The 22,031-nt window shown below is 37.6% G+C and overlaps 2 protein-coding genes across 2 annotated transcripts in view; one reads left to right on the top strand and one right to left on the bottom strand.

Moving 5' to 3' along the window:
- Positions 1-785: 785 nt before the first annotated feature.
- On the bottom strand, positions 786-4,964 carry LOC145468116 (uncharacterized). Its single transcript, XM_081451801.1, has 2 exons — positions 4,064-4,964; positions 786-2,796 (listed from the first exon to the last, which is right to left on the bottom strand). Exons 1-2 carry the CDS (start codon positions 4,466-4,468, stop codon positions 2,008-2,010), a joined length of 1,194 nt encoding a protein of 397 aa, XP_081307927.1. The 5' UTR covers positions 4,469-4,964; the 3' UTR covers positions 786-2,007.
- Positions 4,965-17,667: 12,703 nt separating this feature from the next.
- Positions 17,668-22,031, top strand: part of LOC145468730 (uncharacterized) — a 181,602-nt gene continuing 177,238 nt past the window's right edge. The window contains exons 1-5 of the mRNA XM_081452434.1: positions 17,668-17,980; positions 18,530-18,676; positions 19,214-19,536; positions 20,963-21,104; positions 21,875-22,031. The exon at positions 21,875-22,031 is cut by the window's right edge and continues 148 nt beyond it. Of these exons, the coding sequence (XP_081308560.1) occupies positions 17,761-17,980; positions 18,530-18,676; positions 19,214-19,536; positions 20,963-21,104; positions 21,875-22,031 (989 nt within the window). The 5' untranslated portion in view covers positions 17,668-17,760. The remainder of the gene's footprint in view (positions 17,981-18,529; positions 18,677-19,213; positions 19,537-20,962; positions 21,105-21,874) is intronic.

Genomic DNA, 22,031 nt, shown 5'->3' with positions numbered 1-22,031 from the left:
TTCATAATACGAATGGAGTATCAACTCATTATGAATTTATTTTGATGCTCGTTTAGAACACTGCTAATAAACAAATGTGTCCCCGTGGTTCAATCTATTTTCGTTTTTCAGGTCGCTTGGCAAGTTTACCTGTACTTCTGATTCGTTCTTGTTAATCTGCAGCTCTTTTGTTGTTAGAACAAGGTATTGTTTGTGTTGTCTACCTTTTGTTTCGATTGGCCAGCTGTAAAGAACCTTGAAGTTAAACTGACACTGTCTGACAAACATGAAGAGAAGAGGAATTGTGATCTAGTTTACAACAATTTCGTTTTTCTTTGTGGAATATTTTGAAATGCAATTCGCCAAGACTAATTCATGAGCGGTCTGATCTAGGCTCTTACCGATAGTGCTCGTAAAAAAAGCATTAAAGGCTTAAAGCAGTCCTTGTTTTTTTGCCAAAAAAGTGCTAAAATAATGCTAATTTTTTTAAAAAGTGCTCGTGGGTTACATAAAAATGCTCACTTTTTTCCGATCTTTTTAAACATAGAATATTACATTTTTCAGATTTTCAGTTACATTTTTCAACAACAAAATGTAACGATCAATGTTTTTTTCCCATTAGTACATTCTGGCTGACTTCCATTGTTCCTCGATGACAACGTGGATGACGCCATCTTGGAACGAGTGTGATGGACTGGGTTTCTAGAAGGCAACCGCTGACCTATCAAACCTATTCCCCAGGCCTCCTCGGCTCCTTTGACTAAAATGAGGGCAAAATGCATCCGGGAGGCTTTGGACGCCATAAATAAAGTCAGATTGTGCTTTTTAACACAAAATTATACAAAAAAATCAGTCGAAAATCCAAAATAATGCTAGCAGTGCTTTTTGGGATAAAATGTTAAAAATGCTCGCAAAGCCAAATGCCAAAAAAATCGCTAGCACTATCGGTAAGAGCCTAGTCTGATCCATTTTAACAGTCCGTATTACAAAATTTGGACACCTCAGGGAACCAATCAAAAACCTCTTCTTCATCGTGGACCAGTTTGACGTCATTAATCAAATAGAAGATGATGTTCCATGATCTCTAAGAAACTAATCCACGCTTGAGGGCTAGAAGAACTGCTAGTGGACGCAACAGCAGAACGCGATTACGTTCGGCAGTTTCTCTACACCTCAAAAGTGCGTGATTTTTCTAGAAAACATGGGTACATCATCTTCTATTTGGTTTAGAATAAATATAGAAAAAAGCGAAAAAATTTACATCTGAGAAGGAGCGGTAATTGCACTGGCAACACAACATCTTAGACGTACATGCTCGATAATTTTCAGCCAAGCATCTATTTAACAATTATTCCACGAGCGCGCGTGGGATATGCGATGACAGATGGCCAAGGAGGCGCGTAGCGCTGAGTTGGCTATAATCACATTATATCCATCAACCGCGGGTGGAATCACCGTTTTATAAAACTGAAATAAAATAAAAATTAAAAACCGAAAAATTACACATACACTTACCATATTTGTAAAGCATGGTATGATGGTTGTTATAATGCATCAAATATTTTCGCTCGCAGGCGATTGGTCTAAATACGTCATGTGGCCGAATATTCCCCAGCTAAAACTGGGGAATATCCGAGGATAATCCCCAATTTTCAAAACTGCGCGTGTTGCGAAAAATATTTGAAGGATAATAAACACAATAGTCTCCATTTAGCGCAAAAATATGTTCGGATATTTGTCCTTGGACATTATCTGTTCCTCAAAGCTCACAGTTTCCCTCGAGCTTCGCTCTCGGAAAACTGTTCCCTTCTCGTAACAGATAATGTCTGCGGACAAATATCCGAGCATATTTTCGCGCCAAACGGAGGCTATTGTTTATATATACCATGACGAATGAGCCAATGAAAACTCTTGAATTGCATTATCCATCAAGTATTTTTATAAAGAAAAATAATGCACGGTCAGCTCCAACAGTGGGAATACAACAGCTATATCATAAACGATAATGGAAAATTATTACATTGTACTTTAAGTTTTTATTTTTCCACCTGAGTTTATACCGAGCCACATTTCTTCTTTAGGTGTCCATCTTGGGTTTGTTAAACACGGCCTCAATTCAAACTTATAAGGTCCACCCATTTTGGATATGTTGAATACATTTGGAAAATGACATGTCTCCGTTACAGGAGTTAGTTTTAGGGAACTACTGCTTTTAGGCTCATCTCCGCTGAGACGACCAAAATTTAGCATCATTTCCGGCGAGATGCCGTGCACACCAACGTAACTATCACATACTCGAGATAAATTGTTGAATTTTTCAACTGTTTTTGCTGGAGGATAAAGGTGAAGTCTGCGGTCATCAAAATGAACCAAGCCCTCATTGTAGTTGTACAGTTTGTTGATCCAAACTGGAATTTGCTGATCAGCATGTGGATGGCACAAAATGCTCCGAGGATCTTGGGAAAGGAAGCGTTCGATAATGTCGGAAGTAAACAAGATCCATGCTTCGTCGACGTAAATGAGGTCGCGAAACGAACAGTGATATGAACCCCATATCAACCTCTCTGTGGGCCTGTGGGACAGTTCTGCTTTGAGTCTTTCTAAACATACAAAGTAGTCATCGTCGACTCGTAGTAAGTACACGAAATTGAATTTCGCTGTCGCCCACATTATGTGGTATAAATAACGAAGACCAAAGATCCGCGTGCTTTCAAGAGCCTGGAATTCAATATCTCCGTGCGACTTCTGCTCTGCGGAAAGTTCTCTTTCTTGTTCTTTGGACAGCTGAAAACCATCTGTAAAGAACTTGCATTGAACCTACAAATAGAAAACAGCGATGTCTATTTTCTCCACGAACACTCCTCCGTAACAGGAATGTTAATTACTGAGTTTGCAAAAGTAGTTTCAACTCTGTTCTTGGTGTTTGTAACTGAATTTCTTAAACTCATTAGGTCATCAAGATTGAGGAAAGAAAATCATGACCGTGACGGCCGTTTGATATCTGATCTTAACTAGCGTAGATTTTTACAATTTTAATTCTCCGTGTTCTCCTTAGTTTTAGCTTAGATCGAGAAGATATATCAAACACTCAAAAGAGTGTTTGACCACATTTCTAAACACCTCGAAGTTCGTCAAAAATACTCCGCTGCGCATCATATTTTCAACTCTCTTTTCTGTTTCGAAATATGGTCAAACACGGTCTTTCGTGTTTGATATAATACATGGTAAAGCACGTTCTATCGTGTTTAGTATTACAATTAATTCATGATTATTACATCTTCGATGTCTATCTGAGGAGCTTACAACAAGATCCGGGATTACCAGAATCGGTGCTCTATGGATTACATCCTTTTAAAGTTGAGATTAAGGTCATTCCCCAGTATTGCATTGCGCATCCTTACTGCGCATAATTTATGGCGTGATTAGCGCGCGCTCGTGCACGCGCATATTGAAAATATGACGGATTTGCCTTGATATTGAGCTCTATCAGTTGAAAAATGGCTCTAGCTCACCAACGAGCACGGGCAACTAATCATAAGCTTTGCGTGAGAAAAGACTGATCTAATTTCTATTGCTGAAAATTGAATAAATAAGAAAATAGCAGATACACTGTGGTCTTTTCTATTTTGCTGTCGGTAACCACGTCAAGAAATTTGGTTTAAACTTTTAATCAAAGATTTAGATTTCTGTCTGAATCAAACTTAAAATGTTTATTTGTGTCTGACACAATGTATTGACTGTAGTTTAATGCATGTTCTTATGAGTCTGGGCTCACAAAGATTTTACAATTACTGGGAATGCGTTCTTATAATAAGCATTAAATAATGCCAAAATGAGGCATTTTCAATGCCTCACTGCTCCTTAATGAGCATGGACACCCCCCTTTTTTATTTGAAAATTGAAGTTATCATATGACAAATATTCAGTGGACAAAGTGTGAACAAAAATCTATTGCAACTTTTATTTCAGAGGAATTACCTTAAGAACTGTTTCGGCCTGTTTCTTGTCAACTACAGAATTACCAGAACATCACTCCCTCCTACTAGCCAGCTGCTTAACGATTCACAGGAACCTTAAAACTCACCTCAATACCATCACACTTCTTCCACCATGTAGCTCTTATGGCTTCTCTCCTCTGGTACCTCGAGGGAGCTGTCGTAACAATCACCAACAGCGTAACAGATACTTTGTTGTCGACCTCTTGTAAATCACTCAGTTGGAACATGGGCGTGGCCTTTGTCTGCCAGGTCGGTTCATGATCTGATCTTTTCCCTGTGTAAGTGACCTTTGATGCGTTAGCAAACATCTCCCTGAGCGGTCGTAAATGGTCGTACTTTTTGGTTGGCTTGTTGTACTTGTTGGCTGGCTTGCTGGGACGAAATTTGTAGTGGATGATCCCATGAAAAGTTTTTAAGAGAATTGCTAGGGAAAAAAATCCCAAGATGTAGAAAAAATGTCTGTTTCGTAAGAGAGGATTTCCCCGAAACATCCTTGAGAATGCTATGATGAAGATTGACTGCCGTTCTTGGTTATTAGTCAAAGGTGTTTTCTGTTCCTGTTTCTGTCCACAGGAAAACGAAAAGTCGACGTTTTCAAATTCTTCCAGTTTGAAGAGCGTTATCGAAAAGCTCCGTTTTCGTGACGGATTAGTGTGGACGGTAGGCCTAACCGTGGAAGTGAAGCTGCGTTTTCAAATTCCTCCGGCGTAGTGTGGACCGGGCCTCGGTTTGTTTCCTCACCTCGGTATTTTATGCTGAATTACTCTATACACGTCGCATTGGGCAGCGCTTATTGTTGTTGGTTTTGTTTTTACAAAACGTAAACAACTAACATGGAGTAGTCATCATTTCAATGCTGTTCTGCCAAACTGATATCGCTCCCACCTTTAATTGCACCGTTGTAGATTGAAGCAGAGACTAACTTAAAAGTTAACTGTCGGCTCCAATATACAAATGATGCATATTTCTTCTGCCTTCACCCTTTAAACCGTGGTTTTCGTGTGTATACAGTGTTCTACAATGCAAATTTAAGGGCTTTTTGTGCACTTTTAATTACAGAAATTTCAACGCTTATTTAATTTTTAATGTCGTGTCCTAGCTTCTTTGAAACATCTGATATCCTAACTTTGCATAAGAGGTCTTTAATCGCGACGGAATCTTAAACAATATAATTATTTTTTCCATTAAGTGGGGTTTTCTGTTAATTTTGCCTCTAACTTGTTGAGGTGAAACACTAATATGGAAAAAGAAAAGAAACACAATCAAACAGGCTGGTTAGCCTATGCTGGTGTCGACCTATCTATTATTTAAATCTACCGTTTAACTGCCTTATTCATTTTAATCCACGAATTTTTCCACGCCTTTATCTTTACAGATCATGTAAAAAATCAACTCTTTAAGGCTTAAGACTTTCGGCTAGAAAATAATGCCTGCATCTTAGATTTACTTTAAACGACATGCACCAGTTTTCGTGATAAATAAGCATTTTTGACGGATTTGATACTTATTTAATTACCTAATTTACCCGCCCAGGTGCCGTATTCATAAATAGAATAGCTATCGCTTGCTCGCTGAAATGCAAATCACCCAGCCAACAAAATAGCTCTTTTGAATAGAAATTATTCCGTTTCTGTTATTCGTTTGAGTTAGCCACTACAACTCGAAAAAATAAAAAATAAAAAAAGAATCGACCTTGGCTTTTAATACAAGAGACAACGGGTCTGTCACACAGTCGCTTTAAAGAAGTACAGATAAAAGAAGTAATTTTTTTTAACGCGGTAATAAACATACAGGTCACAGTGGGGCCTCAATGAGAGGTTTGAGATCTTCGACGGTTGAAGGCTAAAAATGTTGATTTCTGACCATTGACAGTTAAATTTTTGTCTGTTTGAAAGTCGATGGTTAAATTTCAGTGCTAACGGGTATAGGAAAAAAATCCGTCGCAAATTAAATTTGAGCTTGATGTTTTGATGTTTGCTGTTGTCGTTTTGAGGCTGTTTCGAGTTGTCATGGAAACTGAGCTGTATTCAAAAGTGCAAAAGTGCAACTTAATGTAGTAATCGATAGTAAGGTAAACAGAATAGTAGCGCCTTGATGAAGATAGCGACCTGTTTTAATATATATGCAAATACTAATTAACGCGAGTTTTACAACTTCAGGTGTTACCAGACAGAAATCATTTCTGGAAGGGGAGGCCTGGGGCGAACCGCATTACGGTGCCTGGATACGGAACGTGGAGGCACGGAAACGGTTGCTAAGGAAAACATTTCCTGCGCCGGCGAATTTTCAAATCTTCGGTAACCTTAGCTAACTTTCGGTCCTTTACTGCTCAAGACAGCAAGTTCTGGGAACTGCAATTGGAAAGACTATAACGTTTACATAAGAATTGAGCAAAAACGAAGTATTAGAGTTGTAGTTAGCAAAATTTCCGTACTCTTCTTAATGCTTACAACATCTAGCCCTAGATAGTATTGATCGACAATTGTTCAAATTTGGAAGTTTTGCCTACAAATGTTTGATTCGCGAAAAGAGCTAGGAATTCTCTCAAAATTTCCCAGAATTTCAGTATTTTCCACGCGAAGTTCTGAAATTTTGGCAGTCGTAAAGCCTCTGAAAAAGAACAAAAAGCTAGCTTTACCAAATTCTTCTTAAGGCGTTTTTACTGTTTATTGTAGACGAAGAACGTTCCGAACTGGAGACTGTCACAGATTGTCTTCTCCCTTATCCAAATCACAAAACAACAACTCGAGAAAGACTTAGTTGGAGTCTTATGAAAGAACATATAATTTTTCGTCGTGGCTTCTTTTAGAACTTTAATAGAACGTTACTACGTCTTCAGCTTATGGAGCTTTACAAACTGATTTTAGGATTGTCAGTAACAGAACAAATTTTAAGCATTTTCCTCGGTGAATCCGAGGATAACGCCTGTGATTCAAACGCTAGCGTACAAATGCAAGAGATATAAGAAAAGGTTATTTTATCAGGAGTTTGATAAGCAGCATTTCGTCCCAGTATCCTGGCACCATTATGAAAAGAAAGCGATTTGCCGACTTGCTCCCAGCCTCCTTGGTCGGTCTATATCTCTCATTGCGTCAAATTTGACTTGAATTGAATCAGAGTGATAAATAAATTGTAGCGAATATTTCAGCCAATCTTAAATTGTTACAGCAGTTGGCATCATTCTTAAATCTATGTTTGCTCATTAGTTTTTCTTTCATCCAGTAGTTTTTGCTATCATCTTATAGAAATTTGAAGAAAAAAAAACGGATTTTGATATATTTCCTGGTCTTTTGCCGGGTTTGGTAACAGACCGGAAATGCATCCCTTATTATGTAGTTTGATTTTCCGGTCTTCGAAGATTTTGTTGAAATCCTTTTTGAAAGACTTTCAGTTCAAAACTGAGATCTTTATTGCTGCATGTGGTGGATAGGAAGCAAAATCATGATACATATGACTTACTTACTTACGGCCGTGTAAGAGATGTCATGTGCCTTTCTCTCTCTCGATGACTCTCCAGGTACAATTTCGAGTGTTCAGCTCGGTTTCGACTGTCCTCGTCCAGATTATCTTTGGCTTCCACGCTTTCTCCTACGTTAAGGCGTCCAGTGCGTTATGGACTGTTCACACTCTCAAGATACTGCTCCGCAGCCCCGAAGGCAGATAGCGTAACTTGCCTATTGTGATAAAGAACGCTTAAGAGTGTTTTGTTTTATGATACGAACTTTCCTTGTTTTCTTGATTACAACTCATATAAAGTCTATTAAGATATTCGTTAGATGGCTTCGTTAACGTTGTCTTAGCTACTTCGGAGTTAATGCAAGAATTTTAAAGAAATAATAAACAAGAACAAAAGATACTGTTTTTCAATTTCAAACGAGGTGGATGTCACCAATCACCTTAACGAAAAACACACAGCAAGATAATTACGTGTAAATTAATCCGGTTTACCCTTGATCGTTTTTTTTTTTGTTTTGTTTCATTTTTGCCAATTATAAATTTATTTACAAAACATCAATGTATAAGGCAAGGAAGCCCAGGGAAGCCAATAAGGCCCATGGAAAGGAATACCTTTAAATTTACGCAAGACCGAGCAAAAAATAAAAATGCGGTCATCAGCACAAAAAAGGATCATAGGGAGCACAAAAAGGATCATTATTTAAGGTAAAAAGTAGTTTAGCAAATCTAAACGCGCAAATGCGCAAAAAGAAAAGGAAGACATGCAAAAGAAAATTGGAAGAAAGTACACACAAGCACGCTAAGAAAAGTAAAACATACTTATACCAAGAAAGATTATCATATTAACTAAGATTAGACCTAGATTAACCAAGGAAAGTTTTTTTTATTTCGTTTAGGAAATGCTTTAGAGTGTTTTGTGCAAGACCTCCAAGCTTACTGGAAGATATTTGGTCAAGAAGGTGGCAAAAAGGTGTCGGCATTTAAGGTAATAGCTACAATATTAATTCACAATTTCCAGTAACCAATCAAAATTTTCTGCTCAATGTTACATCGCTTAGCTACTTCGAGGATAATTCAAAAATTTGAAGAAATCATAAAAGAGACAGACAAAGCTTATTTTCTTTCTTTATCATTTCCTCTTAAAGTGATCAACCAGTCATGGTCGTTTCCTTATCTTTAAGGGCGGAATTTCTAATTCGAAAGCAATGCAATGTAATAGTGATGAAGAAAGATAAGATGGGCTAAGTTTCTTTCAACCGAGATGATGTCCTGTATCATCTTACAAGGAAAGGTGAAAAAAAAAAAGGATTAGCCTTTGAGCGAGTAGAATTGAGACATATTTGATGACTCCTTTAACGGTTGATGGTAGATATTTTCTTATTTGATGGTTGACGGTTAATTTTCACCTTTCCTAACGAATGACTTAGTGAAATATCCCTCCGTTCCTTGAACTCCTTAATTGCTACGTATTTTTCCGGTAAAAATGACCCAGTTGCTTACAGTTGGTGAGCCCGCAATCCCAAAGGTTTACCATTCTTGGTGCTGATCAAAAGGGTCGCAGCCCCCGTGGACAAGAACGCGCTTGGGCAGTAGGCCGCATGCGCACAACTAATAGACCTTTTCACCGATACGGCGGCCATTTTGAATGCCATTGTTTCAATGGGATGGGGGTGGGGGATGAGGATGGGGGATGAGGATGGGGGATGGGGATGGGGGTGTTTCAATGGGATGCTTATGGGGCAAAATCATACCATGTAGCCTCCTAAGCATCCCATAATTTCTCTCAAATCAATCGAAATCAAAATGGTCGCCGTAGCAGTAAAATGGTTCATTATCCGTGGAACTTGAAATGGTCGATTTTTACGAGAATATAGTTTATCATCACAGTTTTGATAAGAAAACATTTCGAAATACGGTTGATTACAAAAAGAATCGAAGGTGAACTACGACGTTTCGAAGTCATCTTGACTACATTGTTGAGTTTAGAAAAGAAAATAACGGTCGAGATGTCAATTTATAGTGTTTAAGGTGTAAGAATATATTAAAGTGTAACACAGTCTAATTTAGAGTTCCTAGGTGTCAACAGGTAAAAGTGAGGAATAAACTTAGATAAATAGTTTCGCACGAATTGAGTCCACCTGTGTCTTGAGTTTTGGTTTTCTTTCCCGAATGAAAAGCATTTAATGAATGAAACAGTCCAGATTTCTTCCGCGTATTTTTAACACCCTTTTCATCTTAAAGTGCACCTAACCCCAAAAATGTTTTTTCGCTAGAACGAATCTACTTATTATTTGAAATAGTTCTGCGAAAAAATTTTTGAATTCCGTTAAATCAACGATTTTCTGTGCCACGACGAAATCTCGAAAATAGCTCCAAAACACCGCCATTTTGTTTCACGACCGAGTTTGAGGAGAATGGGTCCAGCGGCTCTTGTGACGTCTACCCAGGAAGGTTGGATATCTCATTTCCTCTCATTTCCTTCAGGATGGTGCAATACACATTCGAAAAGTGCGCAGAAACGCCTTCCAGAGGTGCTATCGGCTGTTGCAGCAATATTCCAGATTTAAAGAAAGATATACTGTACAATTTACTGACGATGATCGACTAATGGTGCAATAAAGACGTAAACGATGGTTGATTTTGTCGAACCGAAACAAGCGAACTGAATCTGTGAGAACCATTGAAGAACTCTCACTGGAATTTGTTCCGCAGACTTTCGAACGCTATTTTCATAAATTTTCTGCTTAAAGCTAACCAGCAATTTGTAGAAATACTACCTACAACCTATATCTTCCAATCCCGCAGTATTTTTAACATAACCGGCAAAGTTGTGTGATCCGGTCATGATCAAGAAGCGTTATACTGATATGTAAATAGATCGCAACTGTACGCCGCTAACCAACACTTATTTCTCTTTCGATTTAGATGAAAGTCGAAGATTAATCCTCTAGAATTACATGATAACAAAATTGTTAGACTCACAGAGTTTTTCGAAGGTTTGGAAATCAGCAGTGCGACAAAGATTCTGTGCAATAGCGTCGAAAATATGACCGCGTAACATTATCTGCGGACCGCTTAGGGAACACATCCTTTTCGCTTATCCGACGAATTTCACTGCAAACTTTGAGAACAATTTACATTGGTTATTTGGAGTTACGACTTAAAACGTGTGACAATGTGAAATCGGTAATTGTATGAAATGTTTCCTTCCGCCTTGCTTCCCGCAGCTTCAAAAATACAGGTCCAAACAATACGATTTTCAATCGATCGAAGCCAATGTTTTGGAGGTCATCAAGTCTCGAAAACTGCAACACGTACGTCGCTCTTATAAACATGAAGCATTCAACTGAAAGTAAAACACAAACTGGATTTAACAGAACCTTGACAAAATACATTCTCGGTAAGGACAAACGTAAACGGGCTATAAACACGCGTGGGAATCTTATGTTTAGTTGACGAAATTACCATCCAAAGCAGTCCTTGAGTTTTCTTTCCTGCTTTTCGTTTGCCTGCTCCTCCACTTCGTATCTAGCTTTCCATTCCTAATATACAAGCAGCTCGTCCGCAAAGACGTCTTCCCCGTCGTCGCTTGAAATATTGTAAACTGCTCTCAAAGCTCTAAGCAGTGAGTTCACAGTTGTCGAACGTGCTCGATCGAAGTTTATTTCGGAGCCTTCCGAATCGAAACTTAACTCTGACTCCAGTGACAAAAAAGAAATGATTCTGAGACAAAACTTGGACGTTTTAGCCCCAAAATACATCGGAACGATTAGTTTTGCGTTCTATATTCTCGAGCAAATACAGAGAGTTGACTGAGGCGCTATTGTGTTTGGTTCCTGGGTAGACGTCATCAGGTACCGCCGCCCCAGACTCCCTAAAACGCGGTCGTGAAACACTTAATCGCGACTTTGAAAGGGCATAGGAAATCGAGGATTCAACCAAATTCAAAAATTTCTTCGCCCAAATGCTTCAAATAAAGTCTAGATTTGTTTTAGCGAAAAAAAAATTTTTGGGGTTAGGTGCACTTTAAAGTATCCAATGAAACTTGTGACAGAATACATAGGATGTAAATCAAGCTGCTGGTTTAGTATTACTTTACTAGCTTGCAACATATAAACGAGTGGATCGAAATAAAGGCGAAACGTGAAATTCATGTGCGTGTTACGTAAGATATGCTCTTACTTGAAATCTATAAAAAGGCGTGCAATGAATATTGGTTAATGAGGGTTCTTTAAAAAAAAATGTTGACGAATCCGCAACAATTAACATAAAATGTAGTTGTAAATATTTCTCAGATCTTGGCACCGAAATAAAAAACTTTTGATAAAACGAAAGATATCTCAGCGTTATTCTTTACTTGCTCTCGTTTTCTCTACCTTGTCACTTTTTAAAGACACCGCTACGTTTTTATTGACCCGACAGTAGTCCTCGATTTGCCTACAGGATTTCTATGTTAAATGTTTAATAATGCATGGCTTCCTGCTGGCCGGAAACCTCTTTGAACTATAACATTGTATAAATGAGGTAGATATAATGCCTTACAACTTGAGAAGCGCGCAGCCCGGGGCATAATGGCACGCAGTGGTACGCAAAATGAATCGATACGAGTATTTCTCGTTCTCGTGATTCTACCCTTAACTTCTTTTTGGTCAAGAACAATTGCCAGTTTCCAAGAAAAAAACAAAACAAAACAAAACAAATTTGTCAGATTTCCTTTGTTTGTTTTTACCTGCTTGTCCTTTTTGTAAAGTTGTAACTGATTAATGATCAAACTCTGAGATCTAAAATCTTTTACTCAATAGATTGTGTACTGACTTTCCACCATAACTTCAATGCAGCAATGTCCCTAGGTCCCCGAGGATGACAAGAAAAAAACCGATTACATAACATTGGGCCAATTACATAATTAGGGGAGCTGTGATCTATTTGTGATGTTTGTTTTAAAAACTGCTTGAACAATTAGCTCTTGTAGTGATACCTAACGTGTTTAAAATTGGCAACAAATCCGCAAGCTCTCACCTTGATGTTTTCAAAATCAACGAGATGAATTATTTAAACTTGAACAAGCTAAGTTAAGCCGGGTTAGAATTTTATTTCAAAAGGCTTTGTCCACGCGACCTAGCCTCTCAAAGCTACGGCAAGAGACGGTTTCACCGTCTTCTGTTGAAAATGCTTTTACGGGGAATTCTTGCAAGTGTACTGCTGTTTATACTGTAAGTATATAAGACACTTATTGACTAGTTGTTCAGTCTATATAAGTTTATGAGTGTGATATTTAACAGTAATAACGATCTGACAGTGTCGTATTTAGTCATGTTGCTTTCCTCGGTAGTATTCTTTTGAAACTTAGATTTAAAGACTTAAAATACAAGTCTGCCAGATTATTTGACTAAATCATTGAATATCCAAAAAGAAATTTTTTTATAATGTATCTTACGGTCGAAGTTTCACAATTGAATTTCATGAACAATACAAATACAATGGTGGTGTAAAGTAGAATTATCTTCGATGTATAGGAACTGTTATATTTCTCTGACGACAAAAGTAACTGAGAATTTGTACCCCAGAATTATAAACTTAAGCTTATCAAAAGCCGATTTTTTTCTATGAAGGTAAATTTCTCACAAATTTCATTAATCAGATAAGCGAGCAATGCGAGAAGACTGTTTAAATGATTCATTAATGAATCAATAGTCTAGCTTTCTCGCATTCGTAAATTTCTTAAAATGTTTGCCTTCAAAAAGACGTTTGAAGGTGACATATAAAAAGCATTTTAACGGAATCACTATCTGTAGACTTTATGTTATATAATTATGTGTATCACTGTTAAAATATGATTATCATTCCGTAATAATAACTGGCTTTGGAGAAAAGAATTTTTATGGAACCGCCCTCAGGGCTAAGAATGTCTTGTTTATCTTCTATCCGTCAAAATTACGTGCATATTAAAAATCTACCTGTTTAATATCTAAACTTCGATATATAAAGAAGCTCATTTTGATTTTCTTCAAGGTACCAAACTACCATATATTGCGAATACCAGAAAATATCAAGCCTTGTTGTAAATTTCTATGTTTAACTAAAACTTTGTTTATAAATAAAATCTATATTTGTTTGAAATGAAAATTTCCCTAAGAAGAGTTTGATAGATGTTTTATCTTGGACATAGATGTTCTAAATCTACAATATAGTGATTTCCTGCCGATTATTAAAAAATAACTTTATTTGATCATAGAATGCCCAATCTGCCATGTTCGTAACTTAGTGATTCATAAAAGTTTTAAGCTTTGTATCTCTGGAAAAGAAACCAACATAAGATTTTAAAAAAGCTTTCGTACACTTCTGTGGACTTGTTCACTAAGCCGTTTATGTTTATAACTTGTTCGACTGCGGCTTTCTTGTATCTTAAAATTTCTGTCGTAGCCATTGGTTGTGTATCAAAAATATTTATACTCTGTAAGGGGAGTTAAAAGGCTTCTAAGAGAAAACACCAACAACTTCTATACACTTTACTCGTACAAAATGTTCTCGCATAAACGGACTGTCATTCTCATGTCTTCATTCGTAACCTTTTAAACACCACTTCAAGTAATTAATGACGTGACGATAAGTATGTGCAATAGTTTTTTTCTTTTTTTTTTAAAATAATTGTTTTATATCAGCAGTAGGTAATTTTTAGCACGTGGCTTGCACTTTGTACCTGTCGAATATATTGTTCTTTTGTTTCTCCACCCTGCATATATTTATCAACTTTGAAAAGAAGTTTACTCTTTGCGTTTATCAATCTCATTCTTCTTAAAAATATTAAAATTGTTTATCGTCTTCCCTATTCTAACATCCGTTAAAATTCTAAGAACTAATATTGAGGGCCCGTTAGGGGGGAGTCTAGAAGAGTATCCCATATCCCATTGATATTTGGCCCACATATCTCGTATGCCGTTAATTTAATCTTTAAAAAGTTACAATTTTCTCTCTCAATCCCGTCGGGTACCTATTTTAAATATCCCATATGCCATTAATTTTTCACCCAAATATCCGAACAGCCTTTCAGATAGGGCTTATATGATTTTAGTATCTAACATACACATAGTTATGCTTTTACATAGAAGTTATGCATAGAAATCAGATTATCGAAGAATATAAATGAATCACTGATGATGTTGAAGCCCTTGAAGCCATTAATCGCTTCCCTTTATTTGCAACATCTTAATTTGCAAATAACAACGAGAGTCATATTAATTTGACCAATTTTTGTAAACGTAATCACAAAGCCCTTCTTTTTTAACGACGTGTGGCAATTGTAAAATATGAAAACACACAAAAAACAGCTATATAGAATAAAAATGTCATAAGTTTGGGCGAAAACTGTCATAAAAAGTGTTCGTCACTTGCCCTACTTTTCATTATGCTTGTACTATTTTTAATTGTTACATCTTAAAAAAAAAAAAAACTATTCTCAGCTGTGTTTGTTTTCAGAGTTGTTTTTGCACTTTCACATGGATTCCTTTTGATTTTTGTTTTAATTTGTCGTTGTTTTAGTATATAAATATATAATTTAAGTTTATTAAAAGCTCTAACCTTCTCAGCTATTTTTCCTTTTAAAACATAAACACCAGACTCTTTAAGCCTCTATTTCTATTATATTTTATAAACTGGTTTAACTCAACCTTACTGTGCCTTTACAGGTATTTAACTAATGGATTACAACTTGCTCTTTACTATAGATCTCGAAAGTGGGTATTTTTTTCATCTTAAAGTATTGTTGTCTTTTCCTTCCGTTTTTTTTCAGGCACTGGAACGCAGCAGACAGTATGTATCGCTTTTTGTATTGTTAAATAGAGGATACTGGTGTTTGTAGATATGGAATTTCTCTTCGATTGTTCAACTTGATATATAAAGTTATTTTTACTTGTGAAGATATCATGTTTACGCGCAAAAGCTCACCTGGTATTTCACGGGTGTTTATATAGTGAAAGCTATTAACCTCCTGAAAACATCTTTTTCAAGCTTTCTGTTAGAGAAAGTTAAAATACAGCGCATAAAATCATAAAAATAAATTTCGAAATACGATCGATTACAAAAGAAGCGAAATTAAATTACGCCGTTTCGAAGTCTTCTTGACCCATTATCGTGCTTTCCGTGTTAAAAATGCGCCAAGGAAAACTGGACTAATTAATTCATCAAATGCTTTTCATCCGTGAAAGAAAACCAAAACTCAATACACAGGTGGACTCAATTCGTGCGAAAGTATTTATCTACGTTTACTACGCACATTTAACTGTTGACAACTAAGAACTCTTAATTAGACTGTGTTACACTTTAATATATTATTACACCTTTCATACTAACTACTTAATAACCGAGAGTGAGGTCGTTACGGGAAAATCTCAAACTGAGGTCTTGCCGTATTGACCGAGCGACAGCGAGGTCAATACGGTAGGCCGAGGTTTGAGATTTTCCCGTAACGACCGAACGGTCGAGGTTATTAAGTTGTTTATTATATGGCTCACGAATTGAAGAAAAAAAAAATTATTCGAGCGGAAGTCGTCAATTTACATCCGGCGATGCGCGCGTTTACCGATTCATTCATCGTCTCAAACCCAGGGCAAAACTACACAGTCAGTGAACTTCACTACTGTAATTCTTTACGGGAAAAATGATTGTCACAGCCCTCAAAAAGGTATTTTAGTATCGTGGAGCCACAACTTGATGAGGGAGTTTTTCCAACTTTTGTGGCGAAACGTCAACGCATATAGAAAAGACAGAAAGTGCTTCAAAATGGTCCAAACCAACGGTCTTTCGGTGAGAGAAAATACTAATGCTTCAGAATGCACTGCTCAGAATAACTCGATCTTCGCATTCGCTTTCGACAACATATCTTGGCCTTCTTCATTCTGGGACTTATGAATGAACTTTTCAAGCCTTGTGAGCGTCTAAAACTTCCTGCAGGTATCAGAAATACTGCTACCGACAGAAACCGTCCGATTGTTTACATCTGATGATCCTAGCTGATTTTCACTCTCTTGTGTTGAAGCGAGGGAATCTATTTGATGAGAACTGAAACGGAGTTCAATATTTCGGTAATTATTGTGACTAAGATGATAACTTATAAGTTTCTTCGTGGTTTTCTGCTCAGGATACGTGACACATTTGCCGATGGTGTTTTACACTTAGCGATTTTAGCTTTACTCAACACTCGGCAAACTTTGATTGCTTTTCACTAGCGCTCGCCAAGGTTACCGGTAAGTCAAAAACGACTTCTATATAAATTTTAGTAAGGAAAAATCCCTAAACTTTTAGCTACTCGGAATTAAATTTACCTCTCTTACTGTTTTTAATCGGCTTTCATCGTTTCAATCCGCTTGAATTTTCCGAGCCGGGCTCTTCCTAATTTGCATAATCCGTAATCGGCCCGTGGGCATTACGGGAGAATAATGCCCTACAATTCAGTGACAATTAACCAATCAGAGCGCGCGTTATATCGCCTACAAACACAAGCCATATAATAATACAAATTAACATCCCAACCATTATTTTCGTATTTCTACTAGATAATGCAGTTAGGATGACTTCGAAGCGTCGTAGTTTAATTTCGCTTCTTTTTAAAATTAAGCAGAGAAGAATTTTACCATCTAAAAAAAGTGCAAGAACAAGCTTGACTGTCTCATTTATGAAATGTTTTTTTATTAATGAACTGAGACCAAGTCTCAACGCACAGTCAGACTCAATTCGTGCGAAAATCTTTAATCATTTTCAATTATGTTATTCTTGTATGCTTTTTATTGTTCTTACCCCTTTTTTACATTTTCATACTTTACATACTTTTACTTCTTTGTTTTATATTTAAACTTATGCAAAATTTTTATTTTCACTTTAAGCTTGATAACAACCGAAGTTCGGTCGAAATGTTGCGCGCTTTCACCATTAGTTTTCACTTCAAAAATCATATAAGAATATTAGTTTAACGAAAACGAAATCCACTCGCAGCACGATTCAATCTCTCAAAGAAAAATGCCCAAAAAAGAAAACTTCCTTCAAAATAGAAAATTGCTACTTTCTTAAACCAACAAACTTTATCAGCGCCTCTTTCTCGTTACATTTAGCCTCAATTACCCTTTCTGTGGTATCCTGAGGAAGGAGTATCGAGAGAACAAGCATTGTACGGGTCACATGTTTTTTTTTTTATACAGGTTCTCCACCCGGTTGTGTAAACTTCGATTTCGAACGAGGAAATCTCTACGGATGGACGAAATCAGGCACTGCATTTAACTTTCAACCAACTTATGGCGACAATCCGACTGCTCGTCGGAGACGTCAGCCCGCAAGGATGCAAGGGAAATGGTGGATTGGAACATTTGAAAAGCGCCCAAATCCGCGCAGCCGCGCCGGAGCAATACAGGGAGATCGCCCAACTGGAACACTGTCATCTAGGCGGTTCCGAATCGTAGGGAATCACATTGACTTCCTGATTGGTGGAGGATGTAACATTCACTACACCCGGGCGGAACTTGTTATCGATGGCCGAGGCGTAGTGCTTCGTTCCAAAGGTAAAGTAGAGTGTTTTATTCTCTTCCGTTGATCAGAAATCGAGAAGGTTCTATTACCTTCCAAGGAACGCATAGTAAGCAGTCAAAATGGAGAAGAAGACGACGATTCCCATAAGAGCTTTTTCTGTCTTATGCTTGTCGCTTCTCCACTGACATCACAAGGCTAACTAAGACGGACTGGTAATGCCTTTAAGACAACTGCGACTATCTTAACCCAACATTGCAGATCTTTGCAAAACTCGAATGTATGCATACGTTTGCATAGAGCGGTTGTCAATGGAGTGTCGAATGTAATTAAAAAATTACTTTTGGTTTTGCTACGATTTGAAATTGGGTGAGTAGTCTAATTGGTAAGTAATTGGTTTGATTTTGGTTTTAAGACACTCAGTTGAAAACCGCTCTTTGGTAACAATTCTAGATTTCAATTCTATCTGTAATTTCACTTGAGGATCATAGATCCTCAGATCTCCAAAAGAGAAAGAAAATGCCGAACGCTGAACGAAGTTGGATTTTGATGATCTGAACAACTATTTTTTTGGGGGGCGACAGGACGTTGTACCGAAACCATGACGCGCAGAAGATGGAACGTACGGGCGTATATTGGCAGGACCGGTTTTGTCCGGCTTGTGGATTATGGCTCAGGTGGATGGGGGCATATCAACTTTGATGACCTGAGAGGAAATATCCGATGCGAAAGTAAGTTTAACTCTCTGAATTGCATAATTTAGGTCTTATTTTAACTTGGAGGTTAACTGGCGAGCGCCTTGCAACAACAATGAATTGTTAACAGCATGCAAGAATAGAATTCAGAAACTCTTCAGCTATGGAATATTGCGAAAAATTTAACCGGTTTATAGCTGAGAAATTGCCGCAAATCTTAGTGATAACTAAGGTTTACATCACCCCTATTCAGACCCCCTTAGGGCTCTTGTTGTGCTGTGCGAGAACAGTACAAAGTATAAGCACAAGAGTTTGCAGAGTTGGCGCTCATTTAAACTTGACCTGAATTGCTACCTCTTATGCTTAAGTCGCTACTGGAAGCCAAGCTTTTGACAGCCAGTGTCGTTCCTCATTCTTTTAGATAGGGAATCATTCAGGGAAAAAGACAACAGCAAAAAAAAAAAAAAAAAAGAAGAAGAGAAGAGAACTAAGAACTAAAAACAAATTTGTATTGATTAATAGTTAGTAGATCCTACTGTTAACAATGCGTTATTATCTCATTTTAATCTTCAGAGATTTGTAAGCACGCTCTTGGTATGCAAAATCGTCGGATCCCTAATCACGCAATCACAGCGTCTTCCAGCTGGGACGCAAACCACGCTCCCCATCTTGGACGTCTGCATTTCACTGCCCGTGGTAGATTACAAGGCGCGTGGAGCTCACGTTACAACAATCACTTTCAGTTTTTTCAAGTTGACTTTCGGAAACCAACCAAGGTCTCACATGTGGCCACGCAAGGCAGACAGAATGCAAATCAGTGGGTGACACAATATCGACTTGCTCACAGTCAGGACGGGATGAACTGGGCTCTTTACAAGCTGCGAGACGGAATCAAGGTAAGAAGATTCGTAAACAAGAAGATCTGTTAGATCTTAAAACCGCGCTTTTAAAATTTAACTATTTTCTTAGCACTACAGTTGCAACGCAGTGTACATTCGAAAGTAATCCTTGATGATTCATTGATTACTGTAGACATCACATCACTTGATCAACACAGACTGTACTATTGCACCATCAGTCGTAGCCGTTGCGAAATTTCCGATGACGTAATAGTGTTAATCTGGAACTTTCTTTGGGATATGTATGGGCATGAAGATACGAACACTATTAACAACAGCTTTCTTTCTTAAAAGTCAAGTTTAAATTTAATATTTTCCTTGAGTAAAGGGCTAGCAAAGAAGTCACACGAGTCACATAATTCAAGAATTGCGTTATCGACGGCTATCTTTAGTACGGTGGTTATTTCCCTACCAATGACGTAATCATTGCATGTCCTGACATGTTCTTTGCTTGGCTTGCAAATATTTCATTTTCCTTCCGATCTATGAACTCGCTGTGATGAAAGAGCCAAACAATTTACTTCATTTGCCTAAAACCACAAGAAATACTCGCAAACTTGCAAATAAATTAATGACCGTCGCTTCTGGCGAAATAAACTTCCAAAGTAAACACGATCTTATTAGCCACGTAGTGAAAGTGAAAGCTGCAACGTTAACGCATTCCATGGCTGACGTAATACTTTTTTTTAGCGTATTTATTAATCCCTTTGAATCCAACGCTTCGATAAAACCAAAAGAAAATATATTTTACCCACAACAAAGGAAACAATATCCGTAAAATTATCCGTGTATTAATGTTTTAACAGCTTCTGGCGGAAAAAACATCACACGTTGCGTGACTCGGAATTTGGCCGAGCGGAGGTCTGCGTCTGGTCACCGACAAAAAAAAAAAAAATAAACCACGGGTAAACCTAGAACCGCGCTCGGCCCATGGCCGCGCGGTTAATAAGCACAGATAATTCCTCAAAAAAAGACATCTTTCCTTTAAGTTAATGTTAGGATACCCACGTAAAAAGGCGCAACCATTTTCTCAGGGTTTCTCATTGACAGTGCTCTATTCTCCGGAATATATCGGGTTAACGTCGGAAGTGCCAAATATATTCTGAGTTCGTCGGAGGAACCTGGTAAATAACTAGCATTTTAATGCAGTTAAAATTGTAATTTCGCGAATCTTTCACCTCAACTTCCGTGTTGTTCTTTTTTTGCAAGTGTAAGAGTATCCACACGTGCACTGATGTGTACCTATTTTCTTGTACCTAAATTTTGCTAACGTTTCAACTCAACATCCGTGTTGTACTTTTTTCCAAATATAATCGTAGCCACATGTGCACTGGTGTGCACCTATTCTTGTATATCAATTCAAGTTATACCGTAACTGTGACTAAGCAGAAATCGTGATATTGTTCTTCTTTCTTGTACTTAGTACTTTCGAGCTAACAGAGACAGACACACAGTGGTAACCAACGTACTCAGTACACCAATCAGAACACGGTACATCAGAATTATACCATGGGGCTGGCACGGACATATGTCCATGAGAGTGGAATTCTACGGATGCTTCGTCGGTAAGTTGTTCTAAAAGGAAACTACTCACGGTACTTTGGACTATTCTGGCCATGTACAAAATTAGCTTTTAATTGCAGGAAACCTGAAAATAGTAGATAAAACACCAAAGAGATAATAATAAACCATAAAGGGACACGGATGGTCAAGGATTGAGAAGATTATGGATGGATGGATTACAAACGAGAGCTTAAAAAAGTAGGGCTAAACTTTTCAAGATGCGCCAACCGTCATGAAGCTCCTATAAGCCACTCCAATCAGTGATCGAGAACTTCTCTCTCCTTACCATACTAATATCGTTGACAGCGACAACAACCATTTATTTGAACCGTCTAATATCGAGATTAACTTGCAAGATATACTCGTAAACACTAAATATGAAGCGGGGAACCGAAAATAACTAAAAAGCTAAACTAGTCGGATGCTCAGGAAATAATAAAATCATTAAATTTTATAGGTTGGATTATACATAAAAAAAATTGTACACTGTAAGAAAAGAAATCAATCAATCAATCAATCAATAGGTAATTCTAAACGTAATTGTGTTGGAGTTAAAAATCGACCTTGTTTGTCTGTTTAAAATATGCAGCTACGTAAATTCATTGAACAATTTATCAAGTTTTGAGCAGCAGGAAGTTTTTTTTTTTGGATGCATTCCCTTTTTGGCGGCGTCCCATAACGTGTTATAGCAATCTCTCTAGAAGAATGTTTGACTGATTACAACTTTATGTGATTGACAAAAAGTTAAAAACATTACGTTTCTTTTCTGTAGACAGATGCACCATGCCACTTGGTGCCGAAGACGGTCGCTTGGTCCCAGGTTCCTTCTCGGCTTCAAGTTACTACAATCATTACCTTGCTCCCTGGCATGGCCGGTTGAATCACCGCTGGTCATGGAGCGTGCGCCACCGCAGGCACGGCCAGTGGCT

Source organism: Orbicella franksi, chromosome 14 (assembly GCF_964199315.1).
Source record: "Orbicella franksi chromosome 14, jaOrbFran1.1, whole genome shotgun sequence".
NCBI lineage: Eukaryota > Metazoa > Cnidaria > Anthozoa > Scleractinia > Merulinidae > Orbicella > Orbicella franksi.
Note: the sequence above shows the minus strand (reverse complement) of the source record. Positions and strands in the feature narration are given on the sequence as shown.